At 50.0% G+C, this 24,592-nt stretch overlaps 1 protein-coding gene across 17 annotated transcripts in view; it reads left to right on the top strand.

The window, feature by feature from the left end:
- Tns1 (tensin 1) overlaps positions 1-24,592 on the top strand; it is a 217,469-nt gene that overhangs the window by 116,478 nt on the left and 76,399 nt on the right. For 10 of the 17 annotated variants that reach the window (XM_040753344.1, XM_040753346.1, XM_040753348.1 and 7 more), the window contains 12 exons: positions 2,036-2,077; positions 3,210-3,260; positions 8,400-8,449; positions 10,343-10,523; positions 12,543-12,593; positions 13,505-13,627; positions 13,993-14,057; positions 15,696-15,779; positions 19,423-19,535; positions 19,858-19,918; positions 20,019-20,094; positions 20,646-20,775. In XM_040753344.1, coding sequence (XP_040609278.1) covers positions 2,036-2,077; positions 3,210-3,260; positions 8,400-8,449; positions 10,343-10,523; positions 12,543-12,593; positions 13,505-13,627; positions 13,993-14,057; positions 15,696-15,779; positions 19,423-19,535; positions 19,858-19,918; positions 20,019-20,094; positions 20,646-20,775 — 1,027 coding nt within the window. Of the gene's footprint in view, positions 1-2,035; positions 2,078-3,209; positions 3,261-4,027; positions 4,149-4,177; positions 4,200-6,016; positions 6,275-6,876; positions 7,280-7,969; positions 8,238-8,399; positions 8,450-10,342; positions 10,524-12,542; positions 12,594-13,504; positions 13,628-13,992; positions 14,058-15,695; positions 15,780-19,422; positions 19,536-19,857; positions 19,919-20,018; positions 20,095-20,645; positions 20,776-24,592 lie in introns of those variants that run through there. The other 7 variants (XM_040753349.1, XM_040753351.1, XM_040753350.1 and 4 more) reach the window with 5 other exon arrangements.

A 24,592-nucleotide genomic window follows, 5' to 3' on the forward strand; every position in this document is an offset into this window, starting at 1 on the left:
GGGAGGGAGAGAGAGAGAGAGAGAGAGAGAGAGAACACACGCATGCCTGCCTGCCTGCCTGTTTGCATGGAGACTTGCACGTGGGGTGTAATCAGGGCCCCACAGTTCTTGGAGGCTGCTCCTTTTGAGTCCCCAGCTGCCCTGGAGAGTTCCTGGGAGCTTCCCCACTATACCATGTGAGCTTGGGCAGCCTTAGCTGACTCTGCCCAGCTGTCCCTGCACTTGTCCATTCTCAGGGAGTCTAGGGCTGGTAGCTAGTCCTGGAGAATTAGGGTAGAAGGGATGTAGCTGCGCTGGGGTATGGACTCTGCAGGGAAGTCTGGTTGTTAGGAAATTTTTAGCTCCTCGGGAGACATGTGGACAGTGTGTTGAAGGCATCTGACTGCTGGCAATTCTTGCCTGTGGCTGGCCTCCAGCTGGCAGGGAAAAGGGGTGGGGGCAGAGGGCACAGTGCTCAGATGATCCCTGGCAGGAAGGGTGCATTTCTCCCACTCTGCTGAGGCCTGTAGTTTTATACTAAACTTTATGACTTGGAGAAGTCTGGGTGCGGGTCTGAGTAAGGCAGGGTGGGGCGGGCCTCCATGTCATGGGGGAACTCCAGAGTGAGGGGGTAGCTGTAAGGACCAGCCTATGCTGGGAGCCAGGCCCTCTTCATAGGGAACCTTTATTCCATTTACTCAACATGCAGTTACCCCAGGCAGCTGTGCAGGGTGGGCAGCAAGGATGGGCAACCTGCTTATGGTCACCCTGATGACAGCATGCTGAGTCAGGGTGTGGACTGAGCTGTCTGCTCTTAGAACCATCCAGGACCCTGCTGGAGATACACATTTCTGGTCCCTACAGTATGTGATGACACGGAACTTCTAGGTAGGTGGGACACCCAGGGCCAATAGCCTTTCAGGAGGTAACAGTCCCCTCTTGGAGTGGGAGATAGAACTCTAGGGATGGTGGGGAGGTGAACTTGGCCTTGGAAGCTCCTGTCCCCCACCCCACCCTGTTCACTCTTCTCTTGTGTTGACTGGGGTGGAGGGAGGATGGCAGGGATGGTCCATCTGTTCATGTTTATTGATGACTCACTTCTGGTTCCCTGGCATGAGGGGGTTTCTACATGAGTTGATCATGTCACTATGATTACTTTGGATGAAGGTAGACCCAGAATCCAAAATCAGACCTGGAGACTGGACAGAGTTCAGTTTCCAGCATTCCTTTGGAATGGCTGACAATCACCTGTAAATCCAGTTACAGAGATCTGATGCTACTGGCCTGTATGGGCACCTGCACTCATGTCAACAGACTCACACATGAATACAGACACATGCACATAATTAAAATAATAAAAACACATCTTAAGTTCCCCAATTAACCGTGTTTGGAGGAATGCAGTGTATAGGGCCAGATAAGACTGTTCCTTTAGGAAGGCACAGATGGGGAGGCCAATGCAGTACCACATGGGTATAATCAGAGTTTCCTAGAGGAGGGAGGCCACCAAGAAAGAGGAGAATGCACAGTGTGGAGTGAGTATGGGGGCTCTTTGTGTGTGTGTGTGTGTGTGTGTGTGTGTACCATAGGTACCTAGGGTGGGCCAGCAGGTCACTGGGATTTGGGCAGTATTTGGCAGGCAGGTTCTGACCCTAGGAGCCCATGATCTTGGGCATCTCTTCTGTCTGTTTGCTGTGGCTAACAGGCCATGGTGGTCCCTGTCTCTGTGGATTCTTGTCCTGGGTAGATTCTTGTCCTGTGAAAGCACTGGCTAGCTGGAGCAAGAGAGCTTTGTCTGTTGTCCTCACTTGTTGAGTGGTCTGAGGCTTGCATGGGCACCTAGCGTGGGCCCTTGGTAGGGTGGAACTGGATGGCTCCAAGACTAATAAGATTGAGTGTCATTTTGCAAATGCTGCTTCCCCAGCTTGGGAGCAGCCAAGCGACGTCTTGAAGCGTGGGACTGTGCCTTGTTACCACGCTGACTGCCAACCTCTGAGGCAGCTAGCTGTGCCAATATTCCCATGACGTTCACCTGTTTTCTGGTTTTTGTCCCTAGCCCATCACCACGGAGAACGTACCCAAGAATGTAGTGGATGTGGTGAGTGACAACACGGGCGGAATGAAGAGGCCAGTGCTGGGAGGGGGTTGCAGGGAGGTGGGTTTGGAGATGGGGGGGGTTGGAGCCTGGAGAAGGGGTGTTGATGATCTTGGGACCTGCGCCCAGCCATGGGCTGCATGAATGACAAAGAGGGAGCAGGGTGGGGCTATGGAGATGAGTGAGTAAGCCTGTCTGCAAGAAATGTGTTAAATGTCTTAGGCCTGTAAACCTGGACTCCAGAAGGCTGAGGCAGGAGGGTTACCCTCAGTTTAGATCAGCCTGGGCTGCATAGTGAGAGCTCTTTCAAACAAACAAACAAACAAACAAACAATAACAATAAAGGAGGCCCTGGGGTAATCCCTCAATGAGGTGAGTGCCTGCGCAAGCATGAACGTTTAAGCTTGGTCCCCAGAAACCATCTGGGAAAACAAGTGCAGTGTGGTGGCACGTGGGCTGGGGAGTAGACACGGGGCCTGTGGGTGTTGCCTAGCCTGTTGATAAGTCAGTCCTAGGTTAGTGAGAGACCCTGTCTCAAATGCCAGACTTGCTGGAGAGGGTAGAAAGAGGGCAGAGCCTGTCTGCTTTAGTAATGAAGGTTTGCAAAGGTGATCCATATACGTGTGCATCTACACACACACACACACACATGCATACACACACACACACACACACACACACACACGCATACAGACTTGCACACAGGCACAGCGAGGGCATGAGAGGAAGAATATGAGAAAGCTGGGCAGACTTCCCACCAATCTACGTGAGCAGAGTTTCCTCCAGGCTGGATGGAAGAGGATGAGAAAAATGTGGGAACTCTGCAATGGGGGAAACTGAGGCTAGAAGAGTTGTTGGATGGGAAAGGCCAGCTTGAAACCAGGGGCTGGAGACAAAGGCCCTCCCTGTGGGAACGGAAAGCCTGTCTGGTCCTTAGCTTTCTCATTTTCAAAATGGAGTAACAGAGTCCCACAAGGGTGGGCCCAAAGGAGAGGGTTTACCTTTCTCTGACCGGCCTTTGCGTGGACAAACAGGTGCTACCCTTTCACCCTCCACCCTGAACCCCAGCAGGTAGGAATTCTGGAACCTTGTACTGTTCATGTCCCCTCTCTGACAGCCTCTTCTTTGCCTGCAGGGGGAAGGAGACTGCAGGGGCGGAAGCTCTCCAAAAAGCCTCCAGGAGGGCGTGAGTATAAGGAGGGCAGGGTCAATACTGCTCCCAAGGGTAATTAATGCAGGGTATCAAGCAGGAGAGGGGTGGTGCCCTTAGACCTTAGCAACCCTATTGAAGGGCTGGCTTGGCTGTAGCATTGGAGAAAGAGGAGGCCCACGAAGTCAGTTGTTGGGCTCAGGCTTGGCGTGGTCTTCATTACTGTGCCATGGCAGTTCTGGGTAGGGGAGGAACAGAGAGGCAGATCTGAGAGCTAGGCTTGGTGGAAGGCAGGCTTGGAAAGGGTGAGGGAAACGGCTTTGTAAAGGGGCCTTGGGCTCTTAAGGTGTCTCTCGATCCTGGAGACACTGTTGGGGTGCTTGCCTGGAGCCAGGAGCCTTGGGAAATGGCGACTGCTGTGTGACTTTTCTGCCTCTGATACAGGACACTGGAAGAGGGTTATCTGGTCCTGGCTCATTTTGTCTTAAGTTTCACGAGGGTGGTCAGGGGACAAGTTCCTTAATCAGAAGGACCTCAGGCGAGGGCACAGGAGCCCCTGGTCTCTGTTGGGACTGGCTTGTCTCTACACCCTGGCAGGTCCCGCAGAAGACCCGTCACCTTCCTCAGGTCTTTCTGCCCTGTGCCCCATGCTGGCCCCTCATCCACTGCAGGCCTGGAGAGGAACAGGGAGTGGTTTTGGCGGTTGGCACAGGGGGAGCTGTTGATGGCACGAGGCCCTATCATCTGACAGCTGCCTGGCCTCTGGTAGGGAGGGCCCCGCAGGGAGGGGTTGAGCAGTAGCAGCTCCCGAGGGTGGCCCACCGACACTGCTGCACCATCCTGGGCCGCCATAGGCCCAGCACTAAGGCGTGGAGCTGTCTAGGGGCTGTGTGGACTCCTAGGTTGGGGGAAGGCTCCGTAGAGGTACGTGAGGATTCCTGTTCACCGGTACTCAGGACGCTGCTGAGAATTTAGGTTCGTGTGTGTTATTGCAAAGCATGAACTTGCTGGAGGCACTTCCAGATATGATGGGTCCTCAGTAAATATTAGCTGGTCTTACTGCCATTATTTCTTTTAGGGGCTAGGTACTAGGCTGGGAGGTTGTATGTTTTCACAACAAGGTGTGTGTCAGATGTTGGGGCTCCATGTTATAGATGAGGGAACAGAAACTAGAGGTATTCCTTGAATGTCTGTGGATACATGTCATCCAGGACTCTTAACCCTTGGGATAAAGTGGTAGCCTCTAAATCATGCTTTCAGTTGATGTTCTGGGTGTGCTCAGAAGTTACGTGCTAGGACTTCTTATCCTGCCTTCCTAGCCTGGGCCATATGGAGTCCATAAACTATAGCCAAACCAGGAGTAAGGTTAGACATCTAGAAGAGTTATTGACCCTGAGGGCATGTTTGACCTTGGTTGTATGGAAGGAAGAGGTGGACACTTAGTTGTGGTTGATGACATCTTGCTTTAGTTTTCAGGAAAGACATTTGTTGGTGTGAGGCCATCGAATCTACAAGCGGTTGTGTGTCAGGGTGGGTCGGGGCGGTGCCTCTTCTGGAGGTAGGAGGTCGGAGAAAATGAGTCTCACTAAAGGAGTGTAGGAGGGTCAAGCAGGAGAGCAGATTCCAGAAGGGCCTGCTTGCTGCAGAGGAGTAGACCAGATGTCTGTCATAGGTGGGGTGACCCCTGCAGTGCTTGTCCCCTGGCTGCCTGGGGCTCTCCTGTACACTGGGCAGGGGGAAGCAGAGACCTGGCTCGTGGCGTTAGCCTGTTTGTGGGGTGTTTCCTGCCTTGGCCTCTCCAGACAGTTTCCTCTGATGGAGCTGGTGTACAGTGGAGGCTGTAGAGTGTGCTGTGTCGCACTTTGTTTTGGAAAAATCCAAGTGGTGGGCAGGAAGGGGGGGAGGAAGGGGTGTGGCTGCAGGGGCCTGTGTGGGGGGCCTCAACTGAGGAGATGCAGGAATGAAGGGCTGGGCTTTGGCTGCCACACTGGATGCCTGATATTCACTGGCAGACCCTTCTCTCAGCTGGGACCCTGGGGACCTAGATTCAGGAAACAGGTTTTTTTTTCCTTCTCTGTCCTGAGGTGTTTTGTTTGCTCCATGGACCTGAAGGGAAGGCAGGACTTCTCCCAGCTTCTAGCTGCAAACAAGCCCCACTGGGGGACCCAGGGTTTCCTCAGCTCTTGCTGCATGGATATGCTACGGGGAGCAGAAGGTGGCAGATAGTGCAGCCTCAGAAGGCAGACCTGGACTAGTCAGGAATGCCCCGAGTTATGGTCAGCTCCTGCCTGCAGGGAGAACCAAGGGAAAAAGAGCTAGTGCCTGAAGCAGGAAGGATGAGGGTCAGATATGAGGAGGGACATCCTGCCAGTGAGGAAAGACGCTGTTGGGGGAGGCTGTGGAATGCCCTTCATGGAGGCCTTTCTGCAAAGGAGAGACATGCTTGAGAGATGAGGATAAGGGAGACTGTTCGGTGCTTAGGGAGTTGGATCAAAAGTTCTATTATTGGTCTGTCTTGGGAGGAGCTAGTAGGAAGTTAAGAGTTTCGAGATTCCCTAGAGGGGAAAAGAATGGGATTCCAGGCAGGCAGAGAATTTATTTTCCATTTTAAAATAAACCTTCCCTGGGGACTCCGAGTGGGGCAGGTAAAAGATTGCAGATCTCTGTGCAGTTCCCATTTTACAGATGAGTATAGGAGATCAAGCCCCTATGCCTCTTTCCCGGGTGGACTGACAATTATCTTCACTGCACAGAATGAGGGTGAGGCTTGGACTTCTCCACATCTCTCCCAGGTGCCTAGAACACAGCCTCAGTGAATGTTTAACCTTCGAGGGCATGTCTACCATGAGGGGGACACAGCTCACTCCAGGCCTCAGCTTACCTTGCTGTCTGCTAAGGAGTCACTGGACTGGTGGAGCACCTGTTTGCTCCTGGCTGCGCCTTTACTGTTCTCCTGTGCTCATGATATACCACAGTGCCCGTGCAAGCCTGCTTTCTGCCAGCAAGGGTCATATGTCCCCAGACCTTGCAGAAAACAGGAAGCCCTGTTGGTGAGTGCAGCCCAGCCCTGTGATTCATCAGGGGGTGACAGTCCAGCTGTTGGTCCTTAGCCCCTGCTCAGGACAGCTTCCCCTGTGCATCTCTGCCCCAGTCACCCTGCTGCAGAGTGCCTGGAACTTTCTTATCACCTCTGGAGGCGGCAGGGCCAGACTCTGTTTGGGCCAACTATTTATCTTCCAGGCGGGAGTCAGGAATGTGGAGTGTTATAACCTTGGCCAGAGGGTGGTGGGGAACTGGACTGGGAGCCAGGTCTCTGGGTCCTGTACATCCTTTGCCCGTGCCTTTGGAGGCTCCCAGCTCTGCTTGGCTCTCTAGTTCCTTCATCAATCCTGGCTCAATTGGCCCATTGTCTTCCTCCAGCTTCTTGCTTGCGCCTGGCCCTGATCTTGGCTGCGCCGTAAGCCTTGGCTAAGTTGTGGCTTCCAGTTGTTTGAAGCAGCTGTGGTGGCTTCCTTCAAGAGTGGCTGTGGATCCATAGCAGATGAAACCCTAGGGACTATTTATAGCAGGGTGGCCCTAGAGCCTGGAGCACGGCCCAGCGCCTGAGGAGAGTCAGGGCCTCCTCATCAGAGACCAATGCAATGGGATGGATGAAGTGTTCGTTTTCTGTGTGCTTTGGGGTGGGGAGTTTTGGAACGGCCCAACTTAGGGTTTGAAAACCAAATACCCTGGTCCCCGCCTCTACTGCCCTGGCCTGACTCACGCAACCCCAAGTCCTAGGGCAGGAAATGCTGAGCGGCTGAGAATCCGTCCTTCTGACAGTGCTGTTTGGCTCCTCCTTGCACTGAGTTCTGCTGAGCCCCGAGCAGCCCCACTGTGGCAGGGTGGCCAGCCCTCCTGCACCCAGGGGCCCTGACTTTGTACTCCATGGGGAGCTGGACCTCAGAGCCCAACACTCTGCATATTGGGAGCAATACACTTCATTTGGGTTCTGTGGCTAAGCCCAGGTCAGAGTTCGAATCCTGATCCGTCATCAATTTCCCAGGGATTCAGGGGTGAGTCACCATGTGTCTTGTGTCCCTGTTCTTTGTAGATGGTGGTCTTGCTGCCTCTAAGGGGAGGCTGCCATTTGGTGGCCAGGAGAGGTGGCTTAGTGGAGCCCAGGTATTCAAAATTGGAGTAGATGGTGGCTGCCGAGGGGGAGGAAAGCAGGTCTTGTTTTTTTGTTTGTTTGTTTTGTTTTGTTTTGTTTTGTTTTTATGAGAATGGATGGTTGTCCCTTCCCTTCTAGAAATTCCTCTTTCAGTTCTTCTTAATAAGAGAGTGACAGTTAAAGCGACAGCTGCCATTGACTAAGTGCTAGGCACTTAATGAGAAGGTTCATCCGTATGTTTTTGTTTGTTTGTTTTGCTTGCCTATGACAAGCTGTTGAGCGCTGGCCTGTCTTTCTTTGTCATTCTGGTAACGTTTTTCCAGGTTCAGTGGGCTAAGCATCTCCCATGTTGCCCAGCAGGATGCTGGAACCTAGTGCTTTTGCTGGTTGTCACTTGGCTGCCCTGCAAAGTTTGGTTCACCCACTTGGGTCTGTTTGCTTAATTTTGTACTGCCAATACCCTGGATGTTGGGCAGGTGAGACAGGATAAGACTTGGGCCTTAGACATGAGGGGCCCTGGATGCCCACTGTAAATTACACACCTGCTGCTCTGTCTTAGCTTTCCACTGATCCATTGACTCAGTGTTGTGGCTCTGAAGGATGGGGAGTAGGGCGTGGCAGTGACAGAGGACCCAGGCTCAGAGCTGGCCCTCAAGAGGGTAGGCGCCACTTGCTCCCCTAGAGCGTTGGTGGTTGCTGTCTGTGGTCTCTAGTTGATGCTACTATTATGATGTGGGATGGTTTTTGCCAGTCCAGCCACTGTTGGTACATGTGTCCCCAGAGCAGGGGGGTCAGCCAGGTGGCTGTGTGTCATATATCAGCTTTCCTCTTTGCAGCTAACCTGGTTTCTCCCACAGCAGGTACTTTCGGCCTTTGGGTTTTTGTGGCTGGTGTGTTGGGTGTTAGGGTGGCGGGGATGGAGTGTTAGCCCAGGAGGGGGTGAGGATCTGGCCCGGGACCCCTTTCTGCTCCTCCCTTTCTGTGCTCTCCTCCCTGAATACTGTGTCTTCTCTCTTTTCCAGGACTCCATGAGAGTTTCCCCAAGCATCCAGCCGCAACCGCAGCCTGCCAGGTACACTTGGCAGAGAGGGAGGATATGGGGTATGGGCACCCTCATGTCCTATCCTGAGTTCTAAGACTGATGCTGTATAGTCCTAGTGAGAGGCTGGGAATTTGTGGCCCTTGGCTGTCATCATTGTGAATGCTGGAACAGACCTTGAGGTGATCTCTCTGTTTCCCGCATGAGCTCATCAGTCCTTGTAATGGCACTGAAGGTCTGTGTTGGCAAATGAGTTACTGAGTGTCTGCAGTGACTTGTTCAAGGTCCCCGCTGGCCGGAAGTGGCATTTGAGGCCAGGTACCATCAAGGCCCATGCTGGTTCTGACTCTGTGGATGAGGTCTCTGATTGTAGGGAGGGAGGTCTTTGTAGAGTGATCATTCTCCACACAGGGAAGAGAATACACAGGAGGACTCTGAGCTTTGCTCACACCCAGCCTCTCTGAGGCTCCCTGGTTTCTACCTAGAGCTCCTGTAGACCAAGGTGGCCCTTTGTGCCCCCCCCCAATCCTTCCACTGCCTGGTATACTTAGAGCGGTGATGCCAATCTTGTCCAGCTGGTGGCGCTGTTCAGCTTTTGCGTTCTTCCTGGGACCCAGACTGATAATGGAATGGATCGGTAATTCTGTCCTGTCCAGTACCCCAGGATGACCACCTCTGAGTCATGCCTGTTGTTCTCCTGGATCCTCTCCTTTCTCTGCCTCTTGGAAGGAAAGGCTAGAAAGAAATGGGCTGGGTTTATGAGTTTTTCTGAGGAGGATCCTAGGAGAGTGGAGGGTTCTCAGGTTACCCTGTAGCAGAATTTGGGGTAAGTGTGCAGATGGTGTCTGGTCCCTGGGTAGTAGTCAGAGTTGTATCCAGTGGCTGCTGGGATACAATAGGCACGAGAAGCGGCTGGGATTCAGGTCCCGTTTTAACTGGCTTCTACCCCTGTCATTTCATCAGTGATGAAATGTCTACACATATCCAGACATCTGGGCCCATGTCAACCTTGGATATTTCTAGGCTTCTTGATGTTCTGGGGCTTTTTTTCACCAAGGCCAGAGGATCTGCTGCTTTTAGCACCCTGCAACCTCAACCCCGTACTGCTATAGTATAGCGAAGGTTAGCAGAATAAGGAGTGTTCCCCATCTTGGTTGGGGAGGGAGGATGTGGTAATAGGTTACAGGGGAAGGAGGATGGGGAGGAGGTACCCCAGCAGGTAGCATGTACCCCTTCTCTGATAGAAAATAAAATGGCATAAAGCTGTGAGTTCCATGCTTCCCCCACCTTGTGTCCAGGGGAGAGACAGCTGGCCCAGGGGCTCCCTACCGCTCCTAGGACCCCTAAAACCACTGCAGCAAACACCCAGCACCCTCTCACTTTTAGAATGAGGGGGCCGCGGGCCAAGAATGATCTCTGCAGGGAGAGCTGCGGACAGAGTGCAGGGGTCAGCCTGCTTTATGGAGAGAGGCTGGGATACGCCTGGCCTCTGAGCTCAGCTTGAACCCATGTGAGCATATCACCTGAGCTGCCCCCTTCCCCAGGGAGGCCTCCGGTCTTCTCAGTTTGAGTGCGTGGAGATGGCCAGGGCTCTGCTCCAGGATTCTGGGAGCATCGTTCCCAGTCACTCTTTCCCTCCTGGATCCTTTTAGAAACTTCCACAGGGGGCTGGAGAGATGGCTCAGAGGTTAAGAGCACTGACTGGTCTTCCAAAGGTCCTGAGTTCAAGTCCCAGCAACCACATGATGCCTCACAACCATCTATAATGTGTTCTGGTGCCCTGTTCTGGCGTGCAGTACAGGCACACATGCAGACAGAACACTCTATACATAATAAATAAATAAATCTTAAGAAAAGAAACTTCCATAGTGCGTCAGAGGCAGGGTTGGATTCCTGGGTTCTAACCTGGACGTGTCTTCTACTCAGTCTCTCTAGAAACATGAGTGTGAGCCGGGCCATGGAGGACAGTTGTGAGCTGGACCTGGTGTATGTCACCGAGCGCATCATCGCCGTATCCTTCCCCAGCACAGCCAATGAGGAGAACTTCCGCAGCAACCTCCGTGAAGTGGCCCAGATGCTAAAGTCCAAACATGGGGGCAACTACCTGGTGGGTGGGCCTCACCCCTGCTCTTGATCACCGCCTTTACACTGAGAGTCTCTGCCCACTTAGCAGGCCAGAGCCCCTTCCCTTGGGTACCCTGGGCATCTTGCAAGGCCCAGGTCTTCACTTTAGCTCAGAGAGAGCTGATTTTCAGGAGACCACGTACAATCGTGTGTAGCATCCGGAGCCAAGTGTGTGTTGAGTGTGAGAATGTGTGAGTACCTGTGAGTTCATGTGTGAGTGTGTGTGTGTGAGAGAGAATGTGAGTTCCTGTGAGTTTGTGTGTGAGTGTGAGAATGTGCGAGTACCTGTGAATGCATGTGTGTGAGTGCGTGTGTGTGTGTGTGTGTGTGTGTGTGTGAGAATGTGTGAGTACCTGTGAATTCCTGTGTGAGTATGTGAGGGTGAGAATGTATGAGTACCCATGAATGCATGTGTGTGAGTGCGTGCGTGTATGCGTGTGTGTGTGTGAGTGCATGTGTGAGGGTGTAAATATGTGACTACCTGTGAGTGCATGTGGGGTGAGAATGTGTGAATGTGTCAGTGGGCAGACTAGGAGACGAGGTGATAACCTCTTCACCTTCAGAACAGGCCCTAGAGAGAGCTGAGGTCTGGCTGGTGGAGCTGCTCTGGTGGAGGCCCTGGAGTAGACTTGGCCATGTGCAGTTTTGGGGTACCTTGTGGGTGGCTAGAGTCATCAGATGTCAGGGAGGTGGGTGGCAGAGATAACCTCTATAGCAGGAGAGTGACCATTCCTGGAGGGAGGCTCAGGTCCTGTTCTGGGGAGGTATGTGGGGGCTGGACTGTTGGACCTGAGTCCCTGGGTGCTGCTTGCCATGTTTAGCAGAGCTGGACTGAGGAGGTTGCACAAGGGTACAGGGTTGCTGGAACAAACGGTCACACACTATTTGGCTTAAAATGGCAGGAATGTGTTCTGGAGGCCCGGCATCTGGTTGACAGTGAGGCCATGCTCCCTTGAATACTGGAGAAAACCGCCTTGCTCGCCTTTCCCCCACTCCTGGCCACTCCCAGCACTCCCAGGCATTCCCTGGCTTGTGGCCACATTGCTCCATTCTCTGCCTCCACCCTGACGTGGCCTTCCCTGTCTGCCTCTCCTCTGGTTCTAAGGACATCAGTTGTTGGTCTTAGGATCAGCCTGAATCCAAGGATATCTCCTAGCAGGACCCTTGACTCTGTCCAAAGGTCCCAGATTCTGAAGTTCTGAGTGGACATGCCTCTCTAACAACCTGTCCATCATGTGTACTGAGCATGTGAATGCCTGGCTTTGAATAATAGGAAGCCCTGGCTTCTCATTCTGGTTCTGTGATAGCTGAATGTATGGCCATTAGTTGTGAAGCCAGCTCTGTGACATTGTCAATGTCGTTAAGTATGCTCCTTAACGGGACTGGGAGTATCTGGCTCCAGGAATACAGAGTTCTAGGATGTCTGTCACAGTCCCCTCCTTCCTGCACATTATAGGGTCTATTCCCTCTCCTCCTAGGAGGTGACATAGCTACTGTCAGATTTGTGGTGGCTGGACAGAGGCAGGCAATTCTGCACAGCCTTTCAGGGGTCGAGGAACATGGGAGGTAGGGTAGGCTGTGGGAAGTGAGTAGGGCTTCATGTGTTCGAGGGGACCCACCAGGATGCCTTGCACCTCATGGTAGAAGGAGGTTGCAAGACAGAGAAGCAGTGTCATCGTGGGATTGGGTCCAAAAGCCAAAGGTGGCTGCCTGCTGTCACTCAGCACCAGTGGTCTGGGCTATATCCCTTCTCATCCCCCGTTTAGGATTCTCCCTTGCAAGGGGTCTGGCTGAGTGTGGCAGCATCCACCTTTCCTGAGAACTCATCGCTGAGTCTGTTGGCCAGCATGTGTTCATGGTGGGAAAATTTCTGTTAGGCCGGAGAGTGACAGCAGGTAGAGGAGTCCAAGAGCTCGTGGCTTGCCGGTGGCCAGGCTCCTGCCGAGCAGGGACGAATTTGCTCCTCCTTTCTCTCCCTCACTCCTCTTTCGTCTCTTTCTAGCTGTTCAACCTCTCCGAGCAGAGGCCCGATATCACGAAGCTCCATGCTAAGGTGAGTCTGTGGCTGTTCTCGGATGCCTTAGCCTGACCTAGCCTGGGATAGCAGGAGAGAGAACACATCCCCTCTTGTGCAGTCCCATGACAGTTCCTAGTTCAAGGGCATCTCAGATCTGCAAAATGGACTGTGGTACGAACGAACGAACTACTGAAATTTCACAAAGTGGTTTCTGGCCTCGTCTGCCCCTGGGGAAGAAATACACAGTATTTCTGGGAGTGGGGCTGTGGCTATGCCTTTTCTGTATAGGTCCCTGTCCCAGGATTTACTCTGCTTGCTGAGTGAATTGTTAAAGACTGTGCAGGGGACCTTGGCTTTCACCCTGGATTCTGGTGCCTGCCAGTGTGGGACCTCAGGCAGGTGTTAGACTTCTCTGGGCCTCAGACCGTGCCTCTGAAAGTGGACAGCTGGCTTAGGCATGGTCTGTGGATCCAGCCAGACAGCGGCTCTTTTTATTTAGTGTTATGTGAAGCTAGAGAGGGCTTGAGGAGGGCTGGAGGTTACTGGGAAGTCCTGTTTCTGCACACTTCAGACTTCTCTCGGAGACCTGAAAATGGACAGCCTGTGTATCCAGGGTGGTGTGAGCACCTTTCCCTTCCTCTGTCATCTGAATCAGCCTTAAGTGGGCCTTGGAGGAGAGCTGGAGGGCTGGGATCAGGCCTCTCTGTAAGCTTTTAGATCAGTTTCACATTGTACATCTTGGCTCACATCCGACATGGCTTGCCTGAGACCCTACTGTGAGCCTGGGTCCCAGGTCATGGCCTTTACTCTCTGAGCCTTGCCTCTCAGCAGGACTGGTGAGCGGGATAAGAGCAGAAGCCTGGATGCCGGTGGCTGCTCTCATGCTGTTCTGGCTGACTTGATACAGTCTCCAGGTTCTTTTTTACTCACTTATGTCTCAACTACAGGTCCTGGAATTTGGCTGGCCTGATCTGCACACACCGGCCCTGGAGAAGATATGCAGCGTCTGCAAGGCCATGGACACCTGGCTCAATGCAGACCCCCACAATGTTGTTGTTCTGCACAACAAGGTCAGAGTGCAGGCTGCATGTGCGTGCACATGCCTGTGTGTATGCATGTACATGTTTGTGCACACGCCTGCCTGGGTGTTAAGGTTGTGTGATTGTACTCACCTACCTGTTTGTGTTTTCCATTCTAGAACACTAGGGATTCTGCCCAAGAGTATACCTCCAAGTAATGGGGGCAGGGCAGCAGTTTATATTCCTAGCAGTGGAGGGTGGGCTCGCTTTTCTGACTCCTCCCCTCCGGCCTTCCTCCCCAGTGTTCCTCTTTCTCCAGGACTTCACTCTACTCTCCCAGCCTTGGCCTCTCGGCTTCTAGATGGGCTTTGGACAGCAGGGCCGGTTTGAAAATGATTGCCTTTTGCCTCTTTCAGGGAAACCAAGGCAGGATTGGGGTTGTCATCGCAGCATATATGCATTACAGCAACATTTCGGCCAGGTGAGAGGCCAGCTGTCTTCTGTACCAGCTTCTGTCCTCAGGCATCGGTTTGGGGACACCTCTCTTCCACCTACATGCCTACTTGGAGCCAAGGCCTGCCCTCAGATAGAGGAACGGGGGGGGGGGGGTAAGAGGTACAGGAGCTCCCAGAGCTAGAGAAAGCACCCCAGCTCTGAGGTAGGGTGAAAACAGCTGGCAGCAGGGTGGAGAGCCTTCCCCTGTATGGAAGACACCCACCCAGCAGCTTTAGGGGCCACATTTCCTCTCTCAGCTGTCTTCTGTTCCCCTGGATGAGCCAGGAAGAAGCCAACAAGATGTTGCATCAGAATTGGGCCCAGGAAGTTATCTCAAGCAGGCAGGGTTTTCTTTTTGCCCTGGTGTTCAGGAGAAAGAACATGAACCAGCCAGGGGGGCAGATTCCATCTGACCTAACTCAGCACAGACACCGAAGGCTCCTTCACTCAGCATGGCTGCCTAGAGGTTTCTATGTCCAGGACTATGTTGCAGTGGTGCTTGGCAGGATGCAGAGGGCACAGTCCAAGTCCTGTACTTGAGGGCTTTAAGTACTGAACAAGTTTGTCAGCAGTATCCGAGATTGTGGCTATGAAAACACAGAGGCCATAAGTGGCTGGGGGTATGTGGGCAGGGGGACCTGTGGCTATAGAGACCTAAAGGATTTCTGTCAGTCATGGAGGGGAGCTGTGTGTATGAATAAAGAATAGAGTATAGAGTCAGAAAAGGCTTGGGGCAATCAGGATAACAGAGAACAATGGCCTTGCTGGCCTTAATGAGGACTTTGGATTTACTGTAAGCATGATGGGAAGTTATTGGAGCACCAGGGTGATCTTTCCATGCTCAGAGGATAGGTGGTGTGCAGTGTGGAGGGTATCTGAAACCAGCCCAGCCTTGTGTCTGCTGAGTGGGCACTGAGGCTGCCAAGCTCTTAATGGGTGTCACCTCATCTAATCTCCTTTAAGCCTCATTTGATGAGGGGAATGAGGTTTTATGGAAAGGATTATGTCTCAGGAGCAATTAGTAGTAGTTAGAGATGGGTGCCCAAGTGGTTTGGCTGTAGAGCCCTTGGCTGAGTGCTGCACCATACAAATAGGGTTTCTGTTGCGGTGAAAAGACACCATGACACCCAACTCGTATAAAGAAAAATGTTTAATTGGATGGCTTGCAGTTCAGAAGTTTAGTCCATTACCATCATGGTGAGACATGGCGGCATTCAGGAAGACATGGTGCTGGAGAAGGAGCTGAGACTTCTGTATCTTTGATCCACAGGCAACAGGAAGTAAACTGAGACACTGAGAGTGGTTTGAGCATAGGAGACCTCAAAGCCCACCCCCACAGTGACACACTTCCTCCAACAAAGCCATACTCACTTCAGCAAGGCCACACCTCCTAATAGTGCCATTCCCTATGAACTTATGGGGGCCAATTACATTCAAACTACCATACTGAGCATGTTCTTCCTGAAGGCTTCTTAGTGCAGTATGGTTGGAGGAGGGATTTGTCCTTTCACGGCAACCAGGGTTTTCTGGGGGCTGTGCAAGCCTAAGGGGAACCTGAGTGATGGGGTCAAGGGGCCCTCAGTTGTGGGAGTGGGTTTCTTTGATTATCTGTGTCTCCCCACAGTGCTGACCAGGCTCTGGACCGGTTTGCAATGAAGAGATTCTATGAGGATAAGATTGTGCCCATTGGCCAGCCATCCCAGAGGAGGTGAGTGTCTGGTCTCCAGGCCCAGTGTGTGCGTTCCCTGTGGTGGACACTGACCATGTACACTCTCAGGGGATGGACATCTGCTTTACTAAGGGTATACCAAGCACAGGCATTAAGACTGTAGTGGCATGGGCCTGGCCTACTGGTTGGGGTGTCAGTTGGCTTCTGAGGCCTCTAGCAGAAGGCAGTCTGTTGTGACATGACTCTGGAGAAACAGGTGCCTATGTAAGAAGACACATGCTGTTCTTGGTCTTAGAGGCAGGATAACTTCAGTGTGTAGATGAGTACGCATGACACTGATGTCCCTAATGTCCGTCCTTGGAGGTCATAGATAGCACTATATATGGGGAGAATTTATAGTATTTTGCTAAGGGCCTCAGCTGGAGTATATGATAAATAATAGCCTAGACAGGGAGCAGAGTCATTAATCACCAAAGTTGATGCTGTAGCTGTGGGCACTGGGACATCCAGGCTAACAGAGCAGGGTCCCGCCTCCCTCCCCCAGCACGAGGGAGTTGTGGGTTGAGATTGATAGGAATCAAACAAGTGACCATCCAGAAAAGACAGTGCTAGACAGGAAGAGGGGAGAGAGAGGCAGAGACAGGATACAGAGAGACAGAAACAGGACAGAGAGAGGGGATAGAGTAGAGAGAGGGAAGAGAGAAAAGAGGCATAAGAGAAGGAATAGAGGAGGGGAAAGAACAAAAGAAGGCAGAGGAGAGAGACAAGATAGAGAAGACCCAAGTCAGGGGTTTGCTTCTGCATTCAGTGATGTAGGGAACTGGAGACAACATCTCTGGAGAAGGTGTTTTTGAAGCCCTAACTGGGACAGTGGTGATGACCAGGGCACCCTTCTTTTAAGATGAGAAGTCTGAGGTCAGGGTGGGGACAGGGCTGGGTGCCACAGTGAGTGGTGGCTGAGCTGGGATATAGGTGCAGGCTTGGGGACCTGGGGCCAGGTGGTGTCTGGAAGCACTGCCTGATGCCTTTCAGGGGTCTGCCCATGGATGGCACATGATTCAGTGATGTCTGAGGGGAGGGAGGTCAAGGACAGTGTCAAGGTCATGGGGAGGCTATAGCCATGGAAAGCCCTAGCCTCGGCTGGAGACCTAGAGAGCAGGAGCCCTGGTGTGGTTGTGAGTTGTGGGCCTGCTATCTATCTGTGCCCCATTCTCACACCAAGGACAGGGCACTAAATCTGTCACACAAGGGCATGTGCAGACAAGCTTCTTATGAACAATTGCATGCTTGGAAACAGAACATTGCTGCAGTTGCTAGCAGGTGTTTTTGAAGAAAGTTCAAACCATCGCTGCTGGAGTGATGACTAGGCACGGGGCTGGTTCAAAGTGACACATGACAGGGGAAGGTCTGAGCAAGAAGGGTGAAGGTAGGCGGGGGGGGGGGGGCGTGGAAGCCAAGGATAGAGTTCTGGGCATAGCAGGCAGGAAAGCTGGAGGCTAAAGGCCTTCTTGGCTTCTGTGGCTCCTAGGAACTTAGCCATAGACTCTAAGGGCCCTTCCTGCCTCTTCACATTGGGGATCTCCACCATATCCCCATATCCCCAACTTGCGTACCTGGGTAGGATCTGCAGTCACTGCTGGGGACCATTATTGCCTTTGTAGTTGGAAGCCCAGATAAAAACACAGGAGTCCTCACCAGGCACCCAGGAGCCCAGCACTTTGCAGTAGTGCACCCTTACTTCCTGTCTGCCTCCTAGAAGCCGTCAGCACTGGTCTGAGGCTCTTCCTCAGGCTGAAGCATGGCACAGGGTTCTGGCACAGGGTTCTGGCACACATGCATGGCAACAACGTCTCAGTCACCTTTGACCCTGAGGGTTACAGTCTACTTACTAACAGGAGTGTGGCTTGGAGAAGGTGGGCTGAACAGTTGCTGTGATGCTGAGCAGTGGAGACCTGGGCTCCCCTGGTCAGAAAGAGAAGTCCAAGGGATCTCTCACATGCCTACATGCCAAGCAGTTGTCATGTGGATTTGTCTGCTTACGTCATCAGTGTCTGCCCACAGCTCCCATGGGCCACTGCATTTGTTGGGTGGGGGCAGGCCAGGTCCTCCACACCCATGAGAAAGTGCAGCGGTTGGTTTCCGGAACGTTCCCTGCCACTTTCCCTCTGCTTTCTTGTCAGTGTTGCTTGCAGGGAGCTTGGCAGTTGGAGAGGGAAGAGCAAGGAATGAGCGGGAGGGGGTTTGCCTATAGTTTACCCATTCACTGTCACCCGCCCTCAGACTCATTGTCCCCAGAACACAGACACATCCTGTTGGCCTGGTCAGGCGATCTCATAGGAACGTGCCATTCCAGGTTTCCGGTTTGAGCAATGGGCAGGGGGGCTGGGCAGGGCCCTGAATAGGAGCTGGCAATGCCCATCAGATTATCTTGCTAGGAGAGGCAGAAATGGCCCCACCCAGGCTCAGGGACTGGACCTGGAGGAGGGCCAAGGGACCAAGAGATGCGGGGGAGGTGTTGTCCTGGTGTCATAATTGGAGTCTCACCCTCCTGTGGAACTATTGGCTCCTGTAGAGTACTAGACTGCATTTGATTGGTTTGTCTCATCCAGCCTGCTTCTCTAGCGAATCAGAAAGGGGGAAACGGCAGCCAATCAGCACCAGAGGACTGATGTGTGGTTCAGGAGATGCTTTGGGGTCCAGGCTTCTCTCTGTCTCTCCCATTCCCTGCCTTGTGTGATGTGCGTCACAACTTTCTCTGGACCTGATTTTCCCTCTCTGCTCAGAAGGAAAGGAGATGGCTCGGTCCTTCCATTCTGCCAGCAAGATCTTTATTAAAAGAACTGGAGGTTGCTGGGGCTGGTGATGTAGCTTCCCATGTTGAGTACTTAGCATGCAGGAGACACACACGCACACACGCATGCACACACATGCACGTATGCACACTACAAACAAACAAAATTCCCAAAGAAACAAACTAAAATCCTAACTACAAACCAACCTAGAGGCAGGATGCTTATTCGAAGTTAATTATCTCAGATCCTGAGTAAAGAAGCTAATATAGAAAACTCCATACATTCAGTGGGAAATAAAATAGGCACTGTAATTGCTAAGCATTTACTGTCTGCTGTGTGGCTTGGTATGTGTGACAGGGCCTAGTGTAAGTTTGCAGTGAGAATAGTCATAAGCTGGGTTTGGCCCAGTCAGGCTGTTAGGGATGCTTGGCTGGGCAGCATGCTTGGTGCAGTTGTAAGCTGCTAAGTTGTCCCTGCCAGGGATGATGGGATGATGCCTGGGTTGGGAGTGAGGAAGGAAAGAGATGCTCATGTTCACCACCAGGGGGTGCCAGAGAATGCCAAGTGGGCTCTAGGCTCTGCAATTTTTTAGGTCTTATGTTCTTTGCTTTCTGGGCCTCAGCAAGTCTGAAGGCCTGCACTGGCTGGGAAAACTCAGTTGCTGTGTGGCCTGGGTGGGTGCATGTTCCATGGGGGTGAGGGTAGATGGAAGCCTAGGGTGGTGTTCTTGAAGAAAGAGTGAATGGATAGGATAGATAAATAATGTGGATGGATGGATGGGTAGGTCGGATGGATAGGTGAGTGGGTGGGCAAATGGATGTGTGGATGGGTGGGTGGGTGGATAGAGGACTTCTCAGACCCTTCCCTGATGCTACCCTATCCCTGTCCAGGTATGTGCACTACTTCAGTGGCCTACTCTCTGGCGCCATCAAAATGAACAACAAGCCCCTGTTTCTGCACCATGTGATCATGCACGGCATCCCCAACTTTGAGTCTAAAGGAGGTACCTGCCCCATCCCCTCCCTCCAGCCTCCATTTCCTTCTCGGTGGCCTTGGGTGGTAAGCCATATGCTATGCTCTACTGTCATCTAGGCTCGTGTGGGGCTCTCAGCAGAGCTCCGCCCTGTTCCTCTGCAACATGGGGTTGACACCTGGCCATGCCTAGTGGCAGAAGACACTGGGAGAGGCATTCTTTGTCTGCTTAAAATGCCTTAGAAATGAAGCTAGTATTTCTTCCTTCTGTTTCTCTTCCTCTTTTCCTCCTTTCCCCTCCCTATGTCCCTCATTTACCCAGCCGTTAGCTCACACTTTCCCCTCTCTGACAGGGTGCCGACCGTTTCTCCGCATCTACCAAGCTATGCAGCCCGTGTACACATCTGGCATTTAGTAAGTAGTCTGAGTGAGTGAGGAAGGGGTGGGGGGAGGAAGGGAGAAGGGAGCCTGCTTCCTCAGCAGCACTCTCCCTCATCGCCTCTCTCCCTCTCAGCAACATCCCTGGAGACAGCCAGGCCAGCATCTGTATCACCATTGAACCAGGGCTGCTCCTGAAGGGAGACATCTTGGTGAGCTCTACCCTCCTCCTCCAGGGTTCCTTCTCTTGTCCTGCTCTCCCATCACCGTGGGGGCATGGGACACGCAACTGCTCCAGGGGAGCCATTGAGTTTGGAACTGTGGGTTTTCCTAGCTCCTCCCAGACTCACTCTGCCCTGGTCCTCCTTCCTCCCTTGGAGTGGGCATTCTTTTCCTAGCTTCATCTTTTGCTTTGGGGCAGCTCCAGGGAACTGTCACTCAGTGTTAACTGTGACCCTCTAGATCTAGGCTGGCGATAAGACACTCCCAATTCTAAACTCAGACTGGCTTGCTGTAGTTTAAGGCCATGTTTCCCTCTCCATACCCACCTGAATTCAGGAACATCTGGGAGGACATTCCCCACAACTCCAGACTGTTCCCCTCCTCTTCTGTTCTAACAATTTCCCAAAGAGCTTTGCAATCTTGTTTGGCATTGGTGACTTCTCTCTCCTGGGTTTGGGGTGAACCTTGGAGCTCAGCTAATAGAACGAGTTATGAGGATCCCTGCAACCTAACTTTCATCCTTTGTCCCCTTCCCACACAGCTGAAGTGTTACCACAAGAAGTTCCGAAGCCCGGCTCGAGACGTCATCTTCCGAGTGCAGTTCCACACCTGTGCCATCCATGACTTGGGGGTTGTTTTTGGGAAGGAAGACCTGGATGAGGCCTTCAGAGGTGGGCTCCCTGATGGGCAGGATGGGGCTCTATCAGGAGAGGAGCCCAGTGTGGAATGAAGTGTGGATGCAGGGGTTATCGTCTCTGAGTCACGTGGTTTGTCAAGTCCCAGGGGGCTCTTGACAGTGCCAGGAAACTGAAGGAGAATCGTGACAGGCCTGAGGTTGGGGTGATATAGTCGTTCAGGAGGAGCAGCACGGGAGCTGCTGCGAGTCTCAGGGCAGATTATAATCCGTCTTGAGGGGAGATGATGGTGCAGCTGACAAAGTCAAGAGGAGGTTGAGGAGACACAGAGGGAAAGGGATCCCAATTACTTCTTGTACGGTGCAAGGATTGTGTTTATCTAATTATTCTTTATCAATAAAAAATCGGGAGCCAGATATCAGGGAAAGAATCTGAATAATCAGAGAAATGGCAGAGAATCAACCCGTGACCTCCCGTCTCTTCCATTCCTCCATCCAAAACGACTGAGATCCTCTCTAAGCCATGTCTTATTACTTCCTGTCTCTCTATCTGTCCTCAGTCCTCCAAACCTCTATGATTAATTTTGGTCAGTTAGTAGCTAACTTTGTCCTCTGATTCAAAGCAGACTCTATTGTCAGAATGTGATCAAAGTATCACACAACATTTCTCCTTTCTGTCTAAATTAAAATGGAAGGTTTTAACTCTAACATAGTAAAACTATATATGATAAGAACAATTGTTGGGTAAGAATTACATTCACAATGTCCAATCCATTTACATTTGGCAAATTCATAGAAAATACTCTATTGTCTATCCTATCCTGGTGAGTTCAAAGTTTTGTACCTAATTCACTTTCTGTCCTAACTTGTATTACCAACCCAAAACTATCCTTTTATGTTTCTCAACCTTATACACTTTACACCTTTTTTTGTGAGTTTCTTTTCTGGATTTGGTAACATGGAAAACTATAACTATAACTATCTAATCTTCAACTCCATCAGAGACCTGAGAAGGATATAATATTACCTGTGTAAACAGGAAGTGCAGAGCAAGCAACTTCCAGAACTATAGAAAAGATAGAAACATCTGCTCTCTCTGTAACAATGGAGCATCCATCTCTGACCTACAGGCCTAGGATATCTGACAGACTTTTCTGTGAAGCAGGAATTTTAAAGAACTGTTATGTTTTGTCTTGGCAAAGTTTGGCAGTCACTTTCTTATTGTGTCCTGCTTGCCCAATTTGGACAGCGTACTGTCAGCAGTCAAGCAAGGACAGTTTCTTGCCCAGTGGATAACTTTTGCCACACAGAAAGCAAACTCCATATGGAGTTTCTTTGTTGCCCATCATCTTCTCTGAAGTAGATTGGTGCTGCCAGGAGCAGACGAGTCTCATTGTCATAAAAAACCTCATATTATTAAAACATCTTAAATGACATATTCTGTAGATCTCTGAAGTGTGTGAAGACTACCTGTCCAAAATATGTTTGACCTTGAAGATATACCTAACATGACTACAAGTTTGATTGTAATAGATGAGTAACTGCTAACCTGCATTTCTTTATTATCCTAAATAGTTTGTAATAATAAATTTTGAGGACTAGAAAGTTACATTATATTGTTAAATGAGAGGCATAGGTACAATATCTTAAACCATAGTAGACATATATATATATACAATATTCTAACAAAAATAACCTTAAATTTGTATTAATATACAAAAACATCTTAAACAAGAATAGGAACATATATGCAATATAACAAAAATCCATACCAATGTAAAATATTTAAGACTAGTAGTTGCTTTTTAGTTTAAAAGTAGATTCAATAATCTACCCTTTTATCCCATTATTTCTATATCCCATCTTTTTCTTTTCAGAATGAGATCCCTGAATCTAATCTCCTTTGTTAAGCATTTTTCTTAACCATTACTGATAACAACTTGTAACCAACCCCCTAAACAATGACAAATATCCATAACTCACTGAATGACCAAAAACCATCTACCCTACCTCTTGGGAATGTGGGTGTTGTGTACTCTAGATTTCTTCCTGTTGTCTGGGGAGCAATGGCATTTCTAGGGGATTTGAGGAAATTGAGATAATGGTCAATTGTATATCATTTGTTGCCAGTCTCTGGGCAAAAGTGTGGAGCTTATCTGACATCCTGGCTAGAGTAGTGCATGAGGCTGGACCTTGAAATTGTCCTGAGCAATTTGTAGTCCAAAGCTGATCTTTGGGTGGTTTTTGTCAGCTTAGTGGCATTACTACAGTCCAGGTAGAATCATTGTTGTGGCGGTCCCATCATCTTTTTGTAGACTTCAAAAGTCACTGTTAAGAATGGTCACAGTTCATTGCAGAAAACTTAACATTTTAAAAGTCATATGCAGCAGATCTTAGAGAGGTTAAAGGACCACAATTTAATTCCTAGTTACCTGATAGGTACTCAAACCCGAAATCATTTACACTAATATAAGTGAAACCTATTTCTAGAATTAGTTAGTACTCTATATTATCGTTAATCATGACAGAAAGTTTAAAAATATATATTAATCCTAAAATTTTAAAGATAGTATTTATACCTTAAAAAAGTTTTACAGAGTCAAAATAAGACCAAAAGATTATTAGATTAGTGGTAGTAGAGTAAGTAGTCCCTTAAATTTTTTTTTAATGTCTTATACCAGCAGGCTATCTTGACATGAGGCAGAAATTTTTGATTTTCTTTTAACAAGCATGCTTGGATTTAGAGAAGGAGAGAGCCATGCTCCAACTCCAAAGCCAGCTTTAATTTTTAATTGAACTGGGGACACAAACAGATCCTTTGTCTTATATGTCTGTAGAGAGCAGCAGAAGCAAACAGTTGAGAAGATTTATGAAATTTTATCCTGTTGGAAATGTAATATACCATTAGGCCAATTTACTCTTTTTCTTGGGACATTTTCTCTAGATGATTCATCTTTTTTCTTCAGATGTCTCATTTGTCCAGTGTTCTTGTTCTTCAGATTACTTAGTTGGATGCCTTTATTCTCCTGGAAAGAAAAAGAAAAGCAAAACCCTGCCCCAATCCTATAGCTGGTCAAATGAAAAGTTAGTTTAGATTGAACGGCTACACTGATTGTGATGAACTATTGCCTCTTTTAATTGAAAGTCTCTCCTGTTTGAATCTAATCTTTATCAATTTTGATGGTATCCATAGTTTTCCTTCTCCCGTGGAAACAAAAGCAAAACCTCTTTTCCAATGTAGCACATATCCTGGTTTCCATTTCTGAGGTCAACACATCTTTGAAGTATGCAAGCTGATTTAATTCAGCATGTGTTTTTCCTATTATCCAATGTCTCTCTGTAACTGTCATTACTTTCTCATATCTCTTAGAGTGTGGTTAGATATTTATGTTGTAATGTGCAAAAAATTGTTTCATTTTATTACAGACATATGCCATAGAATTGTCAGTCTTAATTTGTACAGGTATACCAATGATGGCCATAACTTCTAATAAATGTGTAATTACAGAATCAACCTTTTAAGAACTCAAAGAAATTGCCTATTGAAATCCTGAATATGTATTTATGGGATGGTGTGCAGTTTTTAATTTTTCCAAACTGCAAAATGAAACACATCCATTTACCAAATTTCATTTCTTTGCGTACCCTTTGGGTTGCTTCTTGCAGGAAGTGAGTGGAGTTTGGTTATATAAAGAACAAGTAGGACATTTCCTTATAATTTCCTTGACTTGTTACCAAATGATATAAAAAGCAAGCATGGAGAACCATTGAGAATTGACAGACCACAAACAGAAGCTTAGCCACAGTATCTGTCCTAGTTAGGATTGCTATTGCTGTTGTCAAACACCATGATC

Source organism: Mesocricetus auratus, unplaced genomic scaffold (assembly GCF_017639785.1).
Source record: "Mesocricetus auratus isolate SY011 unplaced genomic scaffold, BCM_Maur_2.0 Super-Scaffold_100010, whole genome shotgun sequence".
Classification (NCBI taxonomy): domain Eukaryota; kingdom Metazoa; phylum Chordata; class Mammalia; order Rodentia; family Cricetidae; genus Mesocricetus; species Mesocricetus auratus.